Here is a 16,922-nt window from a genome sequence, read left to right on the forward strand (position 1 = left end):
ATTACTACTGCATATGTTTTGCACATAATGTCCTTTATTGCAGTGAGAGGATGTGAATGCAGTATTTACAATGCCCGTTAGACGCCGTTGAGCTCTGGTGCCCCCCACAGGTAAACAGCGACAATACGTTTGTGATGTATTACTGTACATACAACACTTTATTGACGACCAAACCACTCACAGGGTCAGCATGCAGGGGTCGACGATGATGTCAGCAGTTTTCTGTCATTGGTTGATCACAGCAAAACTTATTACAGCCAACTTTAACAAGCAAAACATATCTAAAGCCTTTTGCGCACATTGTAACAACAATTAGGAATCAACATCACTGGTGAGTTTGATGGGTTATTTCAGTTAATAATATCATAATAGATGTATGTTGATTTTGAACTGCTCCAGATGATTTACTGCACATTGCAGTTGCTAAACTGTAGTTTGTTACTCTACTGATAGTTTCTATGACTGCAACATGATAGAGGTGGTAGTAAATGGAAAAACATTCATCATGATAAAAGTGAACCAGCTTTCAGTCATCCAGTGTTGGATCTTATTACTGACTGCTGGCATTTTAAAAAATAAGTACAATATGAGTTCCATGTTTGACCATGTTGACATTGTTAACATTTTTACTGTTTTATTTTACATTTGACCTGTTTTGCTTTTGATTATAGATGTGTTGATGTAGGTGTAATTATGTTAACCTAATATAACCTGATGAGTAATGCTTTTGACATTCCTGCTATCTTTTCTACTGTTTTCCCAGACATGAGAAAGTTAATATGTTTCGTTTGTTTATCTAAGAACCTGTTCATCAGAAATCCGTTTTTCAAAAGTTCAAGGACGATCTAGTATACTGGGAAAATGCAATCTCATTCTGTACCTCACGGGAGGACAGAGGCGTTTCCTGTTGTTTTGAATAAAGAGGCTGTGTGGGCAAAAGAGCACACACAAATCTTGGATGACACTACTTGGGTGATATGCAATTGTGTGACCAGAGATCTCTGTAATAAATCAACCTTGCAAGGACCCTCTTCACAAGAATGTCATTTTTGAGCACGCACAAGATTACAAAGATAAAGGTAATCTTTCAACCACTAAAAATATGAAGACAATAAAAATACATTTGCTAAGCATTATTATGGTACAGTAACCTTTGCTGTTGTGTCAAATGATTAAAATGTATATGCACACTGATTGACACCATGATCTGTCAATGGAATGACCATTATGCATTTACAGTATATTCCATTATAATACTGTGAATCACTGGGCTATTTTGTCCACTGATGAATTAACAGTGACTGAAAATCCAGCCAATGACCAGTCTGACTGTACTGACCATGCAGATAGTGTGGGACCTTCGAAGCACAGGCCACAGCGAAGCGCAACATTATGACCTGACTTGAGTTAATGGAATGCTGTTATCAATTTAAGAAAAGGGCACGCCCAGAAAAATGAGGACTGAGGTGAATTGTCATAAGCCATCCCAACACTGACGTCACGTAATTGTGGGAGAAGGTCTGGGTTGGCGGTTGGGCTGGTTGGGACCGATATATTTCAAAGGAGTGCACTTCGGCTTCTCGATTATTTCAAGATCCAAATATGGTTGCAAGGCTTTGGGGATGAGCACAGATCCTTCCTGCGGGTACACAAACACAGAAAATGAGATAATACATCTAAACCCTCATTTTAGTAGGGATACAGGTTCAAGTGCTTGTTCACATTGAGTTATCGTTGATGAATGCACCATCTTTTGAAGTTTTCACAGGATTAAGGACTATGTTCATGTAGCCTATTGAACAACATGTAAGAATCAAAACAAGTAAAGCCTTTTTTTTTCTTCTTTTTTTTTACATTGCAATCTTACTTTGGTTTGGTGATTCTCCAGGATGGCAATGATTGTTCTGGGGATAGCGCACGCCGTAGCATTTACCTAAAAACAAAACACACACCAAGCAAGGTTTGCTGACTGCTGAAACTGCAGGAAAATCACCAGAGAGTCTCCTCCGTAGTCTTACCGTGTGGGCGTAGCGCATAGTGCCATCGTCGCTCTCATACAGGATGTTGAGGCGTCTGCTCTGGTAGTCAGTACAGTTGGACCCACTAGAAATCTGAGAGGCAGAAAGACTACATCGGTCACATCACAGAGCTTGCTTGCAATGCTATAAAAACTATTACATGGGGAAACAGGACATTGTCTAGATTACCTCATTTCTATAATCACGGAAAGTAGCACAGTAATATAACGGCAGTAATAATATATGGTAATGTTGCTGACCTCGCCATAAGTGTTCCTCCCAGGCATCCAGGCTTCAATGTCATACTTTCTATATGCTGGAGGACCCAACTCTTGTGTTGGCATGTCCAACACTCTAAGAGAAAAAAAAACCCACACTCAATTACAAAACAAAATCTGTGATCAGTTAAATGATGCAGGATTTTAAGTTTAACCCATTAAGGCCTAAAGGGCCTGGCATGGCGTGCCTCTAAAACCTATGGGTGACTTTTGAGTCACCCCCGAAAACCTGAAGTTTTCCTGGAAATTATATATAAAAAATATATTAAATATTAAATTTAATATATTCATATTTAATATATTAAATAATATATTTAATATATATTATAATTAATATATATTTATTTTTAAATCAACAAGCAAATGTCGCATCTGCGGGTGTATAACCCCAAATATATTTACTTTCAACACTGGAGCGCAGTTGGAATAACCTCTGGGGATCGGGGTCATTATTCATCGTCCATTCAGTTACAACGCCGTCAAAATTTCCAACATCCTCATTGTCTACAAACATATTTCTTAACAGTATGTCACTGTCGACTCGTTACACTTATTCAATAACTCCCGCGAATCTGCGTCAACCATAAACGCTCAAATAAAATTCCAGGACATGCTATGAGGCCCACGTCACCCTATCGTGCATATTCTGATGCATTTCATCGACTAAGAAACCAAGAAATGGTCAAAACACAGCAAAATGTCATATCCGCTCTCCCAGGTTTAAAGGGTAAATGGTGTGCTGTTTGTGACCTGTAGTGTAGCTCGAGTGCAGAAAAGATCTCTTTTTGCAAGGAGACAAACTCCTCTAGGAGCTGAGCACTCTCCTCCCCTGTCTCGTTTGCCGTCACTCCAAACATCTCTACCTAGACACACAAACGGCACCATTTCAAACTCATTATTTATGTCACACTGTATGCACAATAAAAACAACAGCATCAATGAAATTCTTAACTGAAGAAAAAAAAAAATTATAAGCAAATGCTGCATTATACTTTTAGTTTCTCCTACAAATAAAATCTGTCACAAACAGGATTAATAAAATCTATCTGGTGTATCAAACCATCTCATCTGAATAAGTCAGCGATACAAAGAAATCAAATTAGATACATTTTAGATTTTTAATCTGTTGCGCAATCTTGCAATTAAATCTGCTAAAATGTGCTCCATTAATTGAGCTTTGTGATCATGCTCGTCTTTAAACATCCAGAACTGACAGCGAAAGTGATCTTACAATACTTTTAGAGATCCACGACGAAAGAGCTCCAAGTAGCTCCAGAGCCGCAGGTTGCAGACCCCTGGTCTAGACTAACCTTATTGAAGTGATGAACTCTGAAGAGGCCCCAAGTCTCTCTCCCTGTGTCCGTCTCTGCTCTGTAACATGTACTGCTGCACACGGTCCTGCAGCAGGAGGCAGAAAAGCATGTCAGCTGCAAATAATTCAAACAATATAACTGAGATGAGGGAGCACTTCATACCTGACGGGCAGATCTTTAAAATTAACTGCGTGATCCATGAAATAACCTGATGAGGAGAGGGATCAAATGTTGAGCATGTGCAAAATGGAGTTCCTTTTCTCAATGGCCATTCTAACGCCAAGCTCAGACTACACAATTGTAGCCTGATTTCGACATGACAGACACATCATAAAGAAATGGTCACTGTTGTGGCCGATTAACTTTAGTTATGAGTTGCAAAGCACGCGCCGTTACCTTGTGTAGTGTGAGATATTTAAAACCTGCTCATCTGGCGTGTAAAACACCTCATGAAGATTTTTTTTCCCCTCTTAGTGTGACATGTCCTATGTGGCCCCACGATTTGTTCCTAGACATTGACTAACATTGTGATGAAGAAAAATTAATTTTCTCCCGCCTCCGTGACGTCAAAGTTGTGACTGTTTGGAATCATGCTGGTTACCATCGTTACAATTAGGAGTGTTATAAAAAAAATCGATTCGGCAATACATCGCGATATTACAGCGCGCAATTCTCAAATCGATTCGATATGCGGCCGAATCGATTTTTAAACATTAATTTTTTTATGAGAATATTCAACAAAACGTCTTACTTAGGGTTCAGATTCACACATTAAGCATGGAAGAATGTTATATTAATGGAACATTAAGCCTTAATATTTTATTTCAGTGCTGTTCAAATTGCAACCTGTTTGTTAAATGCAGTGGCTCAGTTATAAGGCTGAATTTTCAGATAAATACATTTTCACCCAAGTTTTACAGTGTACATGTACAAGTTTACTGATTAGTATTTTCTAAACTTGAGTAAAAAAATTTAAATAGTATTGAATCGAATCGTGACCTATGAATCGTGATACGAATCGAAAGGTACTAGGCAATTCACACCCCTAGTTACAATATATATGGATTGCGTTTTAGAACAACAATACTTCTTAACCTTAAAAAGCAGTCCATTTACCACACTTCAAATTTAATTAGTGAAATAGTGAAAGCTTTTGGCCAAAATGTAGCAAGCATTACATACGGGTACATTCAAATGATTAATTTGATCCCAATTATTTTTCGCTCACATCGGCAAACAGTAAGTACAGCAGAAAATGAGCCTTTTGTGCTAAATGATGCCGTATTCTTATTCCACTGCGCAAACGAGTTCATTGCATGCCCGTCGTAACCTTGAAATGCTGTACGTCGGTTACTGTGAACAGAGGATAACCTGTTCACAAAAGTATCATCAACAAATAAAAACCTGGAATAAAGCACCTATGCCAGGGATGGGCAAACATGAGGGCCGGGGTCCCTTCCCTTTCCCTTTTTCAACACACCTGATATATGATCAGCTCATCAGCATGCTCTGCATACAGTAAGCCTGATAACGATCCTGTTGATTGGAATCAGCTTGTGTTGGAAGAGGGAAACTTTGCTCACCCCTGATGTATGCAGTGGTATTGATAAACAGCCACAAAGTGCCGTTATTTCTACAAGAGAAATAAAAAAAAATGTAGAAAACAGTAGGCAAGACCTGCTATTCCGACTTCTCCAGTCCCAGCCAGGTTTAGGTCTGGGAAACGAGCCGGGTCTACCGAGTAGACCTGAGAGCGATGGGCGTTGGGTTGCATGCCACATCCCTCCTGTAAGACAAGACAACCAAAGGGACATCCTTTTAACACAGGGGTCTGCAACCTGCGGCTCTGGAGCACAATGTGGCTCTTTAGTAGCTCTCCTGTGGCTCTTTAAAACATTAGTAGAAGTTATTATTATTTTAAAGATAAAATATTCTTTAAATTGATAGGGGTTATACAATAACCCCAGAAACGTTCAGCTAACCAGAATGGCTCACTTCCTGCGCTTCAAACATAGGAGACCTGGAAAATTATGGTTGGCCGATGTGATCATACAACGAATATCTGCGTTTATTTTGAAAAGCGCCGGACGGACGGATATGCGTTGTATGATCACATCGGCCAACCATACTAACGGAACCCCGTATTTCAGTGCTGCTCACTTGCTCAGTCGATGGACATGGTCATTTTTGGCAAGTTCCGTAGCGGCCGTGTGTAAAAAAAAAAGAAAAAAAAGTGCCATTTTCCAGGTCTCCGATGTCTACTGCCGAGCACCGGGTTAGCTGAATGCTTCTGTGTTAGTACATAACACCCAATAATGATTTAGTTTTTTTTAAATGAATAATTAAATACAAAAAAAAAATTTCAGTCCAAATTTATAAGTTGTCAGAAAAAGAGAGATGAAAGGTAGACAAAATAGTTTTAAAAATTAGCTAAAAATGTCTAAAAATTTACCATAAAATGTCCAAAATGTAGAAGAAAAGCAGAATATAAACAAAATGTCCATGCTCTTGCCAAAAATGTCAAAGAATTGTATAAAAAGTCAGTTGAGAAAATGCTTAAAATGTAAAAAAATAAAATAAAAATTCCAAAAACAGAAGAAATCCTTAAAGTAACCATAAAATGTCTACAAAGTTGCCATACAGTCAGAAAATTGATTTAAGAAAAGGCAGGAAAGAAAATGTTCAAAAATAGAAATCCCAAAAATCAACATAAAATCAGGGATGTGATTTGACCAAAGTGAAATTATCTGAAAATTTAGCCGGGGGTCTAGGGGCCGCTGGCACCCAGCTAGGTCCAGCTAGGCTCATGGGTTTTCCGTGTTTTTAAGTACTTTCAATGCACTCACATGACAAAGAAATAGACAAAACAACAGCATAAATTTTCAATGTATATTGAACTATCCCATATAAAATGGCAGTTTTAGTCAACTCAAAATCAGTCACATTCAAAAACATTGGACTGCCTTTGCTTTTAAAAACTATCACTGAGAATATCATCATATCTAACTAATGTGATTACTAAGTTAACACATAAATAATGTTGAAGAGTTCAAATTTCATGAACAAATAATTGTATCATGACCAAATGAAAAGTAACTCATATTAGAGCATACCACAAATGTCTGTTATAGCAGAAGATGTTATCTGTCGGAGTCATGTGCATACACAATGAACTACTACTAAAAAAAAAAAAAAAAAAAAAAATCGTTTTGTTTTTTTGGGGGGGAGATAAAAAAAGCGGAATTCCGCGAATTAGCGGAAAAATCACATCTCTGTAAAATGTACACAAAATTGCAAAAAATTTCAGAAATTGGTTGCGGAAAAAAAATGCTGGAAAAAATTGTCAAGGAAAGGCAGAAAAGGTTGCTAACCCCCGTTTTAAGAGAAGTTAATTTGACAGAGTCAGTTAGTTACAACTTACAAGGTGAAAAAGATTTTTGAGCGGCAGCTTGCCTGCGAATTATCATTATGCAATTGTTTTTCACCTCATGTTTTTCGTTTGCTTCAATTGTGTATGCGTGTGTGTTCTGTTTAAGATAATTAACGTGGTCATGCAGTCTAAATAACACACAGACCAAAAAGAGGAGAATATGCTACTTACAAACACTACACCCTTCAGCATGTCAGGTACAACCATGGGAATGAAGCCCTATCCGAGCAAAAGACAAAAAAAAACATAACGAATACATATTCATGCGCTTGCTACAAATTAGTTTGACCAATATCTAATCTTTCAGCAGCTTACACGCCGTTGCAGTTTGTCGAGTGCAAAGTTTTGGAGCGCCGTCTGAAGTCTGGCCCCTGCCCCCCTCAGATAGTAAGACCTATGACCTGAGACATGAGCAAGATGCCTGAGGCAGAGCAAAGGTTTGTACTCAGGTGGATGTACATAGCTGGGCAAGCAGTTAAAACGTACGACCATATTCATTCAAAATGGAAATGTCATTGCTGCTACCAGCCCATGTGATCAATTAATTAAGAAGAAGAAATCCAAGAGTCATCATCACCTCTGCCTGAGGAGGCCCAACTCCTCCCCCAGTTCCACATGACCTCTGGGCTTAAAGTCAAATTCTTCAACAAAGAAAATGTTCTTTTATTATTATACATATAACTGAATGCATTTAATATTTAAATCATCTCACAACACTCACCAGGTTTCTGACCAACCAGCTCCACTATCTTCGCTTGGCTCTCATCTCCAATGGGCTGAGAAGGAAAAGGTTTGAAATGTCAACAAGATCAGATGATAAAATGGCTCCCTGGGCACATCTGACTTTCAGTGAATTCTCACAACATCAGGGTGTGTGTTGTTGGGCAGACGGAGTGCTTGGCTGTAGTGTTCCTGATCCAACTGCGTCTCTCTGCGATAGAGATGGTTGAGTCTATTACGGACCTCTCGACCTTTCAGCAGTGTCTGGTTGTACTCTGGAAGCTGTGTGGTGAACACATGTACTGTATGTTAACAACAGAAGAGCTAATGCTATTAAACGTTCAATATTTATAAATAATTATAGTCAACATTTGACTTACATTGGCGAGGGCTTGCTTTCTGTGTTTTGCCTAAGAAGAGATGATTGTTGTCAAATTCATGATTCTGGCTTTTGATCCCACACACACACATGCATGCATACATGAATATACAGGCTAAGAATGGAATATTAAATAAATATTATTGTATCCAAAGGGTTTTTACGCGAGCGAATGTCTACCAGCTCGTGTCATAGTGAGTAAAAGTTGTGAGGTCACAGATTCAAATATCTCTCTGTACATTATTTTATTTTAATTTTTTACTGTTTTTACCATTTTTTGCAGCCAGTCAGCAGTTGTAAACGAGCCGTTTTGATTCACGTTTATTGAAGAACTGAACAGTTATTCTGAGGGTAATGCTAATGCCGAGAACAGCCTATTTTCAATGGCAAAACAAAAAGATAAGAGACATAAATGGGTGAAGCGAGGCAGGAACCAAGCAGTGAATAATTCACGGCAACATAACCGTTTCCCAGGAGCCCACAAGCTAAAATAACCAATTCATGGCCAACCGAATGTAATCACAGTAAAATAGTTGTTCATGATGTCAGGCCAAGAATATATTGCTCTTGCAGTTGCCCAGTCAGAGCCGTTCATGGCAAAAATAAATAAAAAATAACACTAGCAGGAGAGTTGACAGTCACGGCAAAATAACCACTCCCAATCTTTTTGGTTTTAACTGTGTTAACATTTTACTATTTCATTTTATATTTTACCTGTTTTGAATTTAGTTATAGCTGTGTAGATGTATATATAACTATGTTAACTTAATATATAGCTTGATGAGTAATGCTTTTGTCCCCTTTGTTATCTGTTCTCTTTTCCCAGAAATGAGAAAGTTATTAAGTTTCTATTATTTATCTAAGAAGTCTAGTTTCTGTTCGTCAGAAATCCGGTTTTTGAAAGTTCAAGGACGAGCTAGTATACTGAGAGAAAGTAATCTGATTTTTGTACAGTACTTGGGAGGAGGGGAGAGGCGTTTTCTAATAAAAGTCCCGTGTCTGAGAGAGACGACACACATTTGGATAGAAACATGGCTTGGTGAAATTCCTTTGTGTCATCAGAAGCTTCTGATTAAAAAACCTTGCAAGGACCCTCTTCACGAGATCTCAACTCTTGAACAGGCAAAAGATTACAAAAACAGGTAATCTAACAACTGCTATACAGCACCTTATTCGGGACCACGAACGTGTTGATGGTAAGCATGGAATACTATAACGACCTTCAAATGTTTACTGACCACTAAATCTCTGACCGATCCACTGATGTGCATCTTCTGCTGTTCCAGCTCAGAGATTTCCGTCCGTACTGCCTGGAGCTCCTGCCACACACACACCTGAAAGAAAGACACACGCGTGCCAACAATTCTAGAAAACTGAATTGGAGACACATGAATGTGACTTTTCTTGTGCCACTTACAATTTCCTTGACATCTTCCCCGCGCAGCTCGCCTTTCCTGTCCTCTACATTAGCTATGACTTTGTCGGTCTCTTCACACACTGCCTTCATGTCCAACTGCGGCTTGTCACTATATCCTTCACAAACATGCTCATACAAGCTGCTCCGATGAGAAAAGCGACGGGGTACTATGAAACCCACCTGCGTTGAGAAATGTCGCACTACCGGCGACAACAAAAACTTTGTAAAGCTTCTACATGAAGAAAAGGCGACCATGTGTGTCGCCATGTTGGATATATGACAGATGGTGCATTCATGGTAGTAGGAACTTCTAAACACATATGATGAGCGCTGACACACGCGTTACCATGTGGAAGATATTACACTCAAACGGATATTGTAAAATCATACGTGATAAGGCTTATGACATAATAATTCGCTGTAAGAATATAAAAGCAATTCGTAGGTAACTTCCCGCTCTTGTGAAAAGACAAGAATACTGTTTACAACTACACAGAAGCTGGACCAAAAGGTAGCACGACTCCGGAAGCAGAAATAGATCTTTTATTTGCAATGTGTTTGTTGAAACGTCTATGTACGTATTGCATGTACACTTTGATCGGTACTATTTTCCATTTGTTTATTTTTTATTTATTTTTAGCATATTTAAAGGACGGGAGTAGAAATATTAACATAACAGCGGTGGACGAAAAGCTGAGCTATTGTCACGAGCCAAAGGTCAGCCAATCAGGTGAGCGGAAACTAAGCTTTGCGGTGATCGGGGCTGACATGACAAGTGCGGCCGGCTGGACGTGAACTCAGTTTAGATTTCTTGGTCGGTATTCCCCAAACTACAGTACCTCTTTGTGCGTCATCATCAGTGAGTCGCAACGCATATCTCGGAGCTCAGTGCTACAGTGGAGTATCACTTATTACGGCGAGACGCGTTATTAACAGTCCTGTGTGCGCTAATAGCCGTTGGTGATGTGCAAGTGGCTGGATGAGCAGCGTGTAACCGACGCGTCTTCACCGCAGGCCGGACGAAACCCAAAGGCTGAGCCAACAAGACATCTTCAACCTGCTTCACACATTTCTGTTAAAGTGGGACACAACCGGCCTCCACACTGGAAACGAGAAGATCAAAGGTAGTGTTGACATGACACAGCTTGCCATGCAAAGTATTTTATAAATACACTAGTGTGGTACTCTTATTTGCTCTTTAAGTGGGACTACTACTAACATCATCATGAACTTTGGCAAACACAAGAATCAAATAATACATGTTATGTGTACTGCACTTCAGATGAATGCTCTGCGTGGGGGCACAGTCACATGGCGCCCCCAGCCGTGGCAGGATGAGGACGGAGGAGGAAAGGAGCCGCTGTCAGACAGTGACTCAGAGGAGGAGGACTTCCCCGATGACAGCACCACTCCACTTGGAGACTACGTCACTCTCGGTGAGGCACGCTCAAATAAAGAGGGGGTACCCTTCAAGGCACATGACTTGCAGATGAGTCAGTTGTACTCCTTCCTCCCAAAACCTCCCTTCTCGTCTGCTCAGTGTGGTTCTTACATGCGTCTGTGTTTCTTCTCTTCATGCATCCACAGGACTGAAGCAGCTCCTGGATGCTCAGCAGCTGTGTGATGTGACCTTGCTTGTCGAGGGAAAGAAGTTCTTGTGTCACAGGTACATCGGCCACATTCAACAACTCACCCACGACTCACCCTGGTTGTCATATGTCCTAAGAGAAATTTGAGTCCAATCCCAAGATGGGCATTTATATGTAAAATTAAGCCTAAGGTAAATGGTGTAGAAGGTGGATGGAGGAATGTATAGCATCGATTTATAGAACATAGATTTAGCTATGATCATCTGATTTGATTTGAGCTCAGTTTGACTAGTGGTTGTTTTGAAAGCCGTTTAACACAACTTTCCTCTTGGGCCTGTTCAGGGTGCTCCTAGCAGCCGTAAGCCCGTACTTCAGGGCCATGTTCACCAGTCCGCTGGTGGAGTCTCGCCTCACCGAAATCCGCCTGGAGGAAGTGACACCATCCGTCATGGAGACCGTCATCCAGTTTGCGTACACTGGAGAGGCAGGGTTGTCTCTGGAAACCGCCGAGGATCTATTTGTGGCCGCCAATCGCCTTCAAGTCATGCCTCTGCAAGATCTGTGCTCCAGGTGAAGTCTTATCTGCGGTTTCATGTTGTCATTTAAAGCAGTTGCTCTTCCTTGTTGGAGGTTCTGAACCCCACAAGCTTCATGTGTGCATTCACTGAACCCTTAAGAATTGGAAAAGTAAATAGTGATAGACCGATGTGGATTTTTCAGGTCCGAGGAGGCCAATAACCAATAATACAAGAAAAGTCACAATTTGAAAGATTAACTTTGTTTAAATGCCATAAAACTCGTTTGTTAAAACAACTTTCTACATTTTCAACACTGAAGTTTTTTATTTTTATTTTTAACATATAAAGAATAGACAGCTTTATTTAAATATAACAAAAATTGAAGGGAGCTTCCAGGGTCATCAGCATGTGTTAAAATTAAAATTTAATTAAAAACTATGGAAGTTTTCTACTGTAAATAATGTTTTCCAAATTTTCAACATAAGTGAGATGATAAACTTTCACTTGTTTTTCTTTTAATTTCATATATATATATATATATATTTTTTAAATAAAAAGTTTAGGAAGTTCCCAGTGTCAGTGGCATCCTTTATAAAGTAAAGTGAAAATGTAAATAAATACATAAATATGAAGTTACCTGTATCTCACAGGGCAACAAATCCATGCGAATGTAACTAATTTTGTGTCTTTGCAGACAGTGAAAAATTGTCTAAACATGTTCAACATTTCTTTACGAATAAAAACGGTCTGAACATCTTAGAAATCCTGATGGAAACCCAAAATCTGCAACGTAAGCATTCGCCGCTCAGTGAGATAGATACCAGCTTGATTGACCTTCAGATTCGTAAAAAAAAAAAAAAAAAAAAAAAGGCAGATGGCAATATTTGACATTTTGCCTGGTCGACAATCGTTCTATCCATAAAAGTAGAATGTGATATTTTTCCATTTCCAAACAGGTCGGATTTTGAAAAAAAAAGAAGTACTAGTTCATACTGCATGAAAAAAATCTGATGCGTGTCGCATATGGGCAAAAAAAAATTGTAATTGAGTTGCAGTGTGAGCATAGCCAAAGATTGTAGATTTGTGTTGTCATGACAAGGTGAAGTGACATCACCTTTACTAAATTCGGCCGGTCCCACCTCCTTTGCCAATAAGTTCAGTTCAGAATCATTGATTTAAAGGTTATTCTTCTCTTTTGAATGTCTTCCTTCCAGGTTTCTATTTGAGCACCTGTGTGTGGACAACTGTCTGGGGATGTATTCTCTAGCCCGATCTCACCATGACCAGCTGTTGCTCCGTGCCTCCCTCCGGGTGGTGGGCCAGCACTTCCCGCGCCTGTCCCGCCACAAAGACTTCCTCCTCCTCGATCACGGCACCCTCGGTAGCCTCCTGAGTTCGGACCGTTTGGGAGTAGACTCTGAGGCGGAGGTGTACGACGCAGCGAGGCGCTGGGCAGAGCACCGACCGTTGGATCGCTACGCCCACATGCCGGCGCTACTTCACCACCTGCGTCCGGGACTGCTGTCGCAGGAGGAGAGTCGAAGACTGAGTAAAGAGTTGGGCCCCGCCGCAGCTGGTAAGGGCGTTGGAGGGCCCCTACGTCCAAGGGAAGGCATGTTTGAGAAAAAAATTGTGTGCGTGGGCCTGGCACCGAAGGAAGATGAGCGATTGGCCGAACAAGACTACAGCGTGGACTGCTTCGACCCGCGGACGGGGAAGTGGGAGAAGCTGGCAGCGTTGGGCTCACTGGTGAGTCCCGGCTGCACTGCTGTGGGCGAAAGGCTGTTTGTAGCAGGAGGGTTTCTGAGGAAACCCTGGGGGTTCTCGGTGTCTTCGGCAGTGCACGAATACGATGCCGTACTGGATCTCTGGACAGAACGCCCTTCAATGGGCCTACCTCGGTCTATGTTGGGCCTGCTGGGCTGCGGCGAGTCGCTCTATGCCTTGGGGGGAAGCAATCACTCAGCACTACTGGACTCCAGCGAAATCTTGGAGTTGGCTACACTCAAATGGGCGCCGGGTCCCAGGTTACCCCTCCCGCTGCGGGCCTTCGCCTGCGCAGCTCTGCGAGGACGGCTCTACCTGTTTGGCGGAAGCACACTTGAACAGAACCGGGCCGTGGTCCACTCAGGGGTACTTATTTACCACATCCTGACCGACTGCTGGACTCGAGTGGCTCTGGACTCTGGCGCCACCTGTCTTGCTGGAGGAGTAGCAGTGCGAGGTGGAGTCTGTGCCATCGGCGGATATATGAAGGATACCACCAAGTTTCTCGATGGAAGCTACACCACTCTGGAGCCGTTAGACGCCACCGGCCGTGTGCTGTTCTTCAGGGAGGGCAGGGCGTTTGGTGTGGAGCGAGAGGTGACCGGAGGAGGGGTAACGGACTCCGCAGAGCGGAGCACAGGGGCCGGCAGCAACAGAGCACCGAGCCCCGTGGTTTTCCCCGGCCTGCCACGGAGGATAGCAGCCGGTGGCGTGGCCAGGTGGAAACGGAGGATTTATGTTTTGGGCGGAGAAAACGGCTCCCGGTTCTACGACAGCGTGTACTGTTGGAAGCCTGGCTGGCGCAGCTGGGTTCAGAGACGTGAGAAACTCCCTGGAGACACAGGCGGGATCAGTCCTTTTGGGTGCACCACTCTGAAGTTCCCGAAGAAACACATCCTGTCCAGACTGAGACGAGCCAAAGAAAACTGTGTTGTGCATGAGTAGCAATGAAGCCATGGAACTATGACGTCGAAAGATGAGCTTCAGTGATAGTCTCAGAGAGCTTCAACGTAGTCACGACTTCACAAAAGTCTGATTGCAACCACACATAGATCGTAGAAACAGATGCCGGGGCTAAAAGGTTCAAGGCGCCTGAATGTACTTTCATCATCTTTTCACACTGAAATCTTTATAAAGAAGTTTTATCGATTTTAAGTTTATCTGGAGTTGACATTCATAAAATTGCACATTTGCAAGAAAATGACTTGAAACCTGAACAAGCTGGTTTTGTAGCTACTGTCATATGCCCAGTATTTAATTTGGTAAAATTGATTTTTTTCCCCCTTACTATTTTTGGGATTCATCTGACAAAGTCGTGCATGCAGAAGGTGCTCCACAAGCAAATGATGTGAACACAATTGTTTATACTCATGGTACAAGCAATCGGTCTGTAGTGGCAAATGCTGTGATGATTATGTTAATCACATAATTTTATATGCCATGTCAATTTAACACCGAGAAGCCAGGTAGTTACACAGTTAGCCAAAGAGGTTGTGGTCATTTAGTTCCAATAGACTAATCACATTACCTGACTTGATTACTGCCAGTTAAGCCTTCACATCACCTTAATAGAGCCTGCTTAACAGTATGGAAGAAAATACAAAATCTCAACAAGAAAACTCAGAGAAAGGCTGTTTTGTTATGTGAGCCCCGTTGTGCTATCAGTTTATGTAGATGTTCTGATGTATTTTGAAATTGCAGTTGGATACAATTTCAAAACAACTGGCATTGGACTTGTGAATGAATGTAAGCAAGAGGTTATAAAACCTGTCAAAAACCTGCAGCATTGCACATTAAAAAAAAAAGTGTGTGCGTGCGCGTCTGTTCTCTGTGAAACTGTTATAGCCTACTGTAAAACTAAATAAGGTTACACACAGACTATTTGCAGGCCTTGTGAATGTGAATTTTGTTTAGCACATTTTTTGTTATTCATCAAATGGACCGCTTACCTGGAAGTAACATATGTACAAAACAAAATCCATCCATCCATTTCCTGAACCGCTTTATTCCTCACAAGGGTGATGGAGGTGTTGGAGCCTATCCCAGCAACTGGTAGCCAACCAATCACAGGGCACCACACTAAGGGACAATTTACACACTTCATGTTTTCAACCCACACAGGCACGGGGAGAACATGCAAACGCCACGCAGGAAGCCCGGACTCGATCTCACGTCCTCTGCACTGGGAGGCGGACGCGCTACCACCCGAAAAATTACAGTAATACACTTGAAAACAATTCTCACCACTTAATTGTGGTCTTGGTTTGCCTCCATTTTATGATTTCGAGCCGTCCAGGTCCACTCCTTTATTTTTTCAAATTTTCTCCGACGTTCGGGGTCCATGGGAAAAACATGGAATGATAATTTAGTTTCCATCATGTTATGGTTGGAACATCCAACCGCACAACTTTTAGGCATGATTTTCTGAAAGCTTTGTATGCTAGTCAGAGGCAAAAGCACGCTTTGTTTTTACCATGTATATGGGCCTCTATTAGGGGGCGTTGCATTGCGGAAATATCAGAAATGCCCGGATGTTCGGATTGACCAACGTCCGTAGAAAACGAACGTCTGGACGGTTGTGTCACTGTGACTCCTGCCTAATGGTAAGTGTAGTTATGGCTGCATACGTGAGTATACATACTGAATAGTACTACATGTATTGTATAAAGTTTATACAGTATATAGTGTAGTGTATACATTTTATACAGCATAACCTAAGCATCCACTAGCTATCTCTCCCCCTTGCTCTAAATTTGTCTGCACTTCAAGCTTACTCATTTCATTTTAAATCCATTATATAGTGGTGTATGAAGGCAACAAAAACATGTCCATCCATTTTCCAAACCGCTTACAAAAAGACGTCCATCCACCCATTTTCCAAATCGCTTATCCTCGCAAGAGACCAAGGGTGTCATTTAGTCAAAATAACAAGTAACATTATCTTTTACAAAAGAAAAAAGAACAAAAATGCATAAAAATATATGATTGTGCATCTTTCCTCTCGATTCCTTTCACTGCCGTTTACCTTGCATCAATCCAGAGAAAAGTGGTTGGATTTGTTTGGTTTAGGACAACGGGATTTCACTAGACAGAATCAGACCATCGTGTGTAGTAGTACTTACTGCAGATTTAAAGGTAAATTGTTTATCTATAATGGGATTAAATGATAATTTTGCTGGAATTGAAATACCATCCACCCAATTTTCCAAACGTACCCACGCACGCTCACACACGAACGATCAGGACTCAGGACATTTTTGCCATCTGCTGGCATTAACTTGTCAATACAAGTGTTGCACTGTGGTTTTCGGGTAAACATTTTTTCTTTTTTTCTTTTTTCTTTTTAAATAGACAAGTAGTACTGCATTACGCTGCTCTCATTGTATATATTTTTATTACGTCAACTTTTGAGTTTATTCATCAATTGTTTGAATGTGTCTCAAACAAGGAGTGACATGTAGTTAACTGTACTCAAATGGTCTACAAAATCTGA

At 41.1% G+C, this 16,922-nt stretch overlaps 2 protein-coding genes across 6 annotated transcripts; one reads left to right on the plus strand and one right to left on the minus strand.

Moving 5' to 3' along the window:
* Positions 1-12: 12 nt before the first annotated feature.
* Positions 13-9,998, minus strand: sars2 (seryl-tRNA synthetase 2, mitochondrial). Its single transcript, XM_077565469.1, has 16 exons — positions 9,556-9,998; positions 9,377-9,472; positions 8,140-8,169; positions 7,901-8,041; positions 7,761-7,815; positions 7,617-7,680; positions 7,355-7,460; positions 7,211-7,258; positions 5,287-5,395; positions 3,772-3,817; positions 3,607-3,694; positions 3,047-3,159; positions 2,279-2,372; positions 2,019-2,111; positions 1,868-1,933; positions 13-1,639 (listed from the first exon to the last, which is right to left on the minus strand). The coding sequence occupies exons 1-16, from the start codon at positions 9,820-9,822 to the stop codon at positions 1,499-1,501; spliced, it is 1,557 nt and encodes a 518-aa protein (XP_077421595.1). The 5' UTR covers positions 9,823-9,998; the 3' UTR covers positions 13-1,498.
* On the plus strand, positions 9,147-15,241 carry LOC144051885 (kelch repeat and BTB domain-containing protein 8). Of its 5 annotated transcripts, none has more exons than XM_077565467.1 (6): positions 9,147-9,280; positions 10,570-10,679; positions 10,838-10,991; positions 11,143-11,221; positions 11,487-11,714; positions 12,877-15,241. In XM_077565467.1, exons 3-6 carry the CDS (start codon positions 10,838-10,840, stop codon positions 14,372-14,374), a joined length of 1,959 nt encoding a protein of 652 aa, XP_077421593.1. In that variant the 5' UTR covers positions 9,147-9,280; positions 10,570-10,679; the 3' UTR covers positions 14,375-15,241. The 5 variants fall into 5 exon arrangements, with proteins under 5 accessions (XP_077421593.1, XP_077421590.1, XP_077421591.1 ...); XM_077565464.1 differs by lacking the exon at positions 9,147-9,280 and adding an exon at positions 9,863-10,414 and having other exon boundaries at positions 10,510-10,679; XM_077565465.1 differs by lacking the exon at positions 9,147-9,280 and adding an exon at positions 9,863-10,414.
* The last annotated feature ends 1,681 nt before the right edge of the window (positions 15,242-16,922 follow it).

Source organism: Vanacampus margaritifer, chromosome 5 (assembly GCF_051991255.1).
Source record: "Vanacampus margaritifer isolate UIUO_Vmar chromosome 5, RoL_Vmar_1.0, whole genome shotgun sequence".
Taxonomy (NCBI): domain Eukaryota; kingdom Metazoa; phylum Chordata; class Actinopteri; order Syngnathiformes; family Syngnathidae; genus Vanacampus; species Vanacampus margaritifer.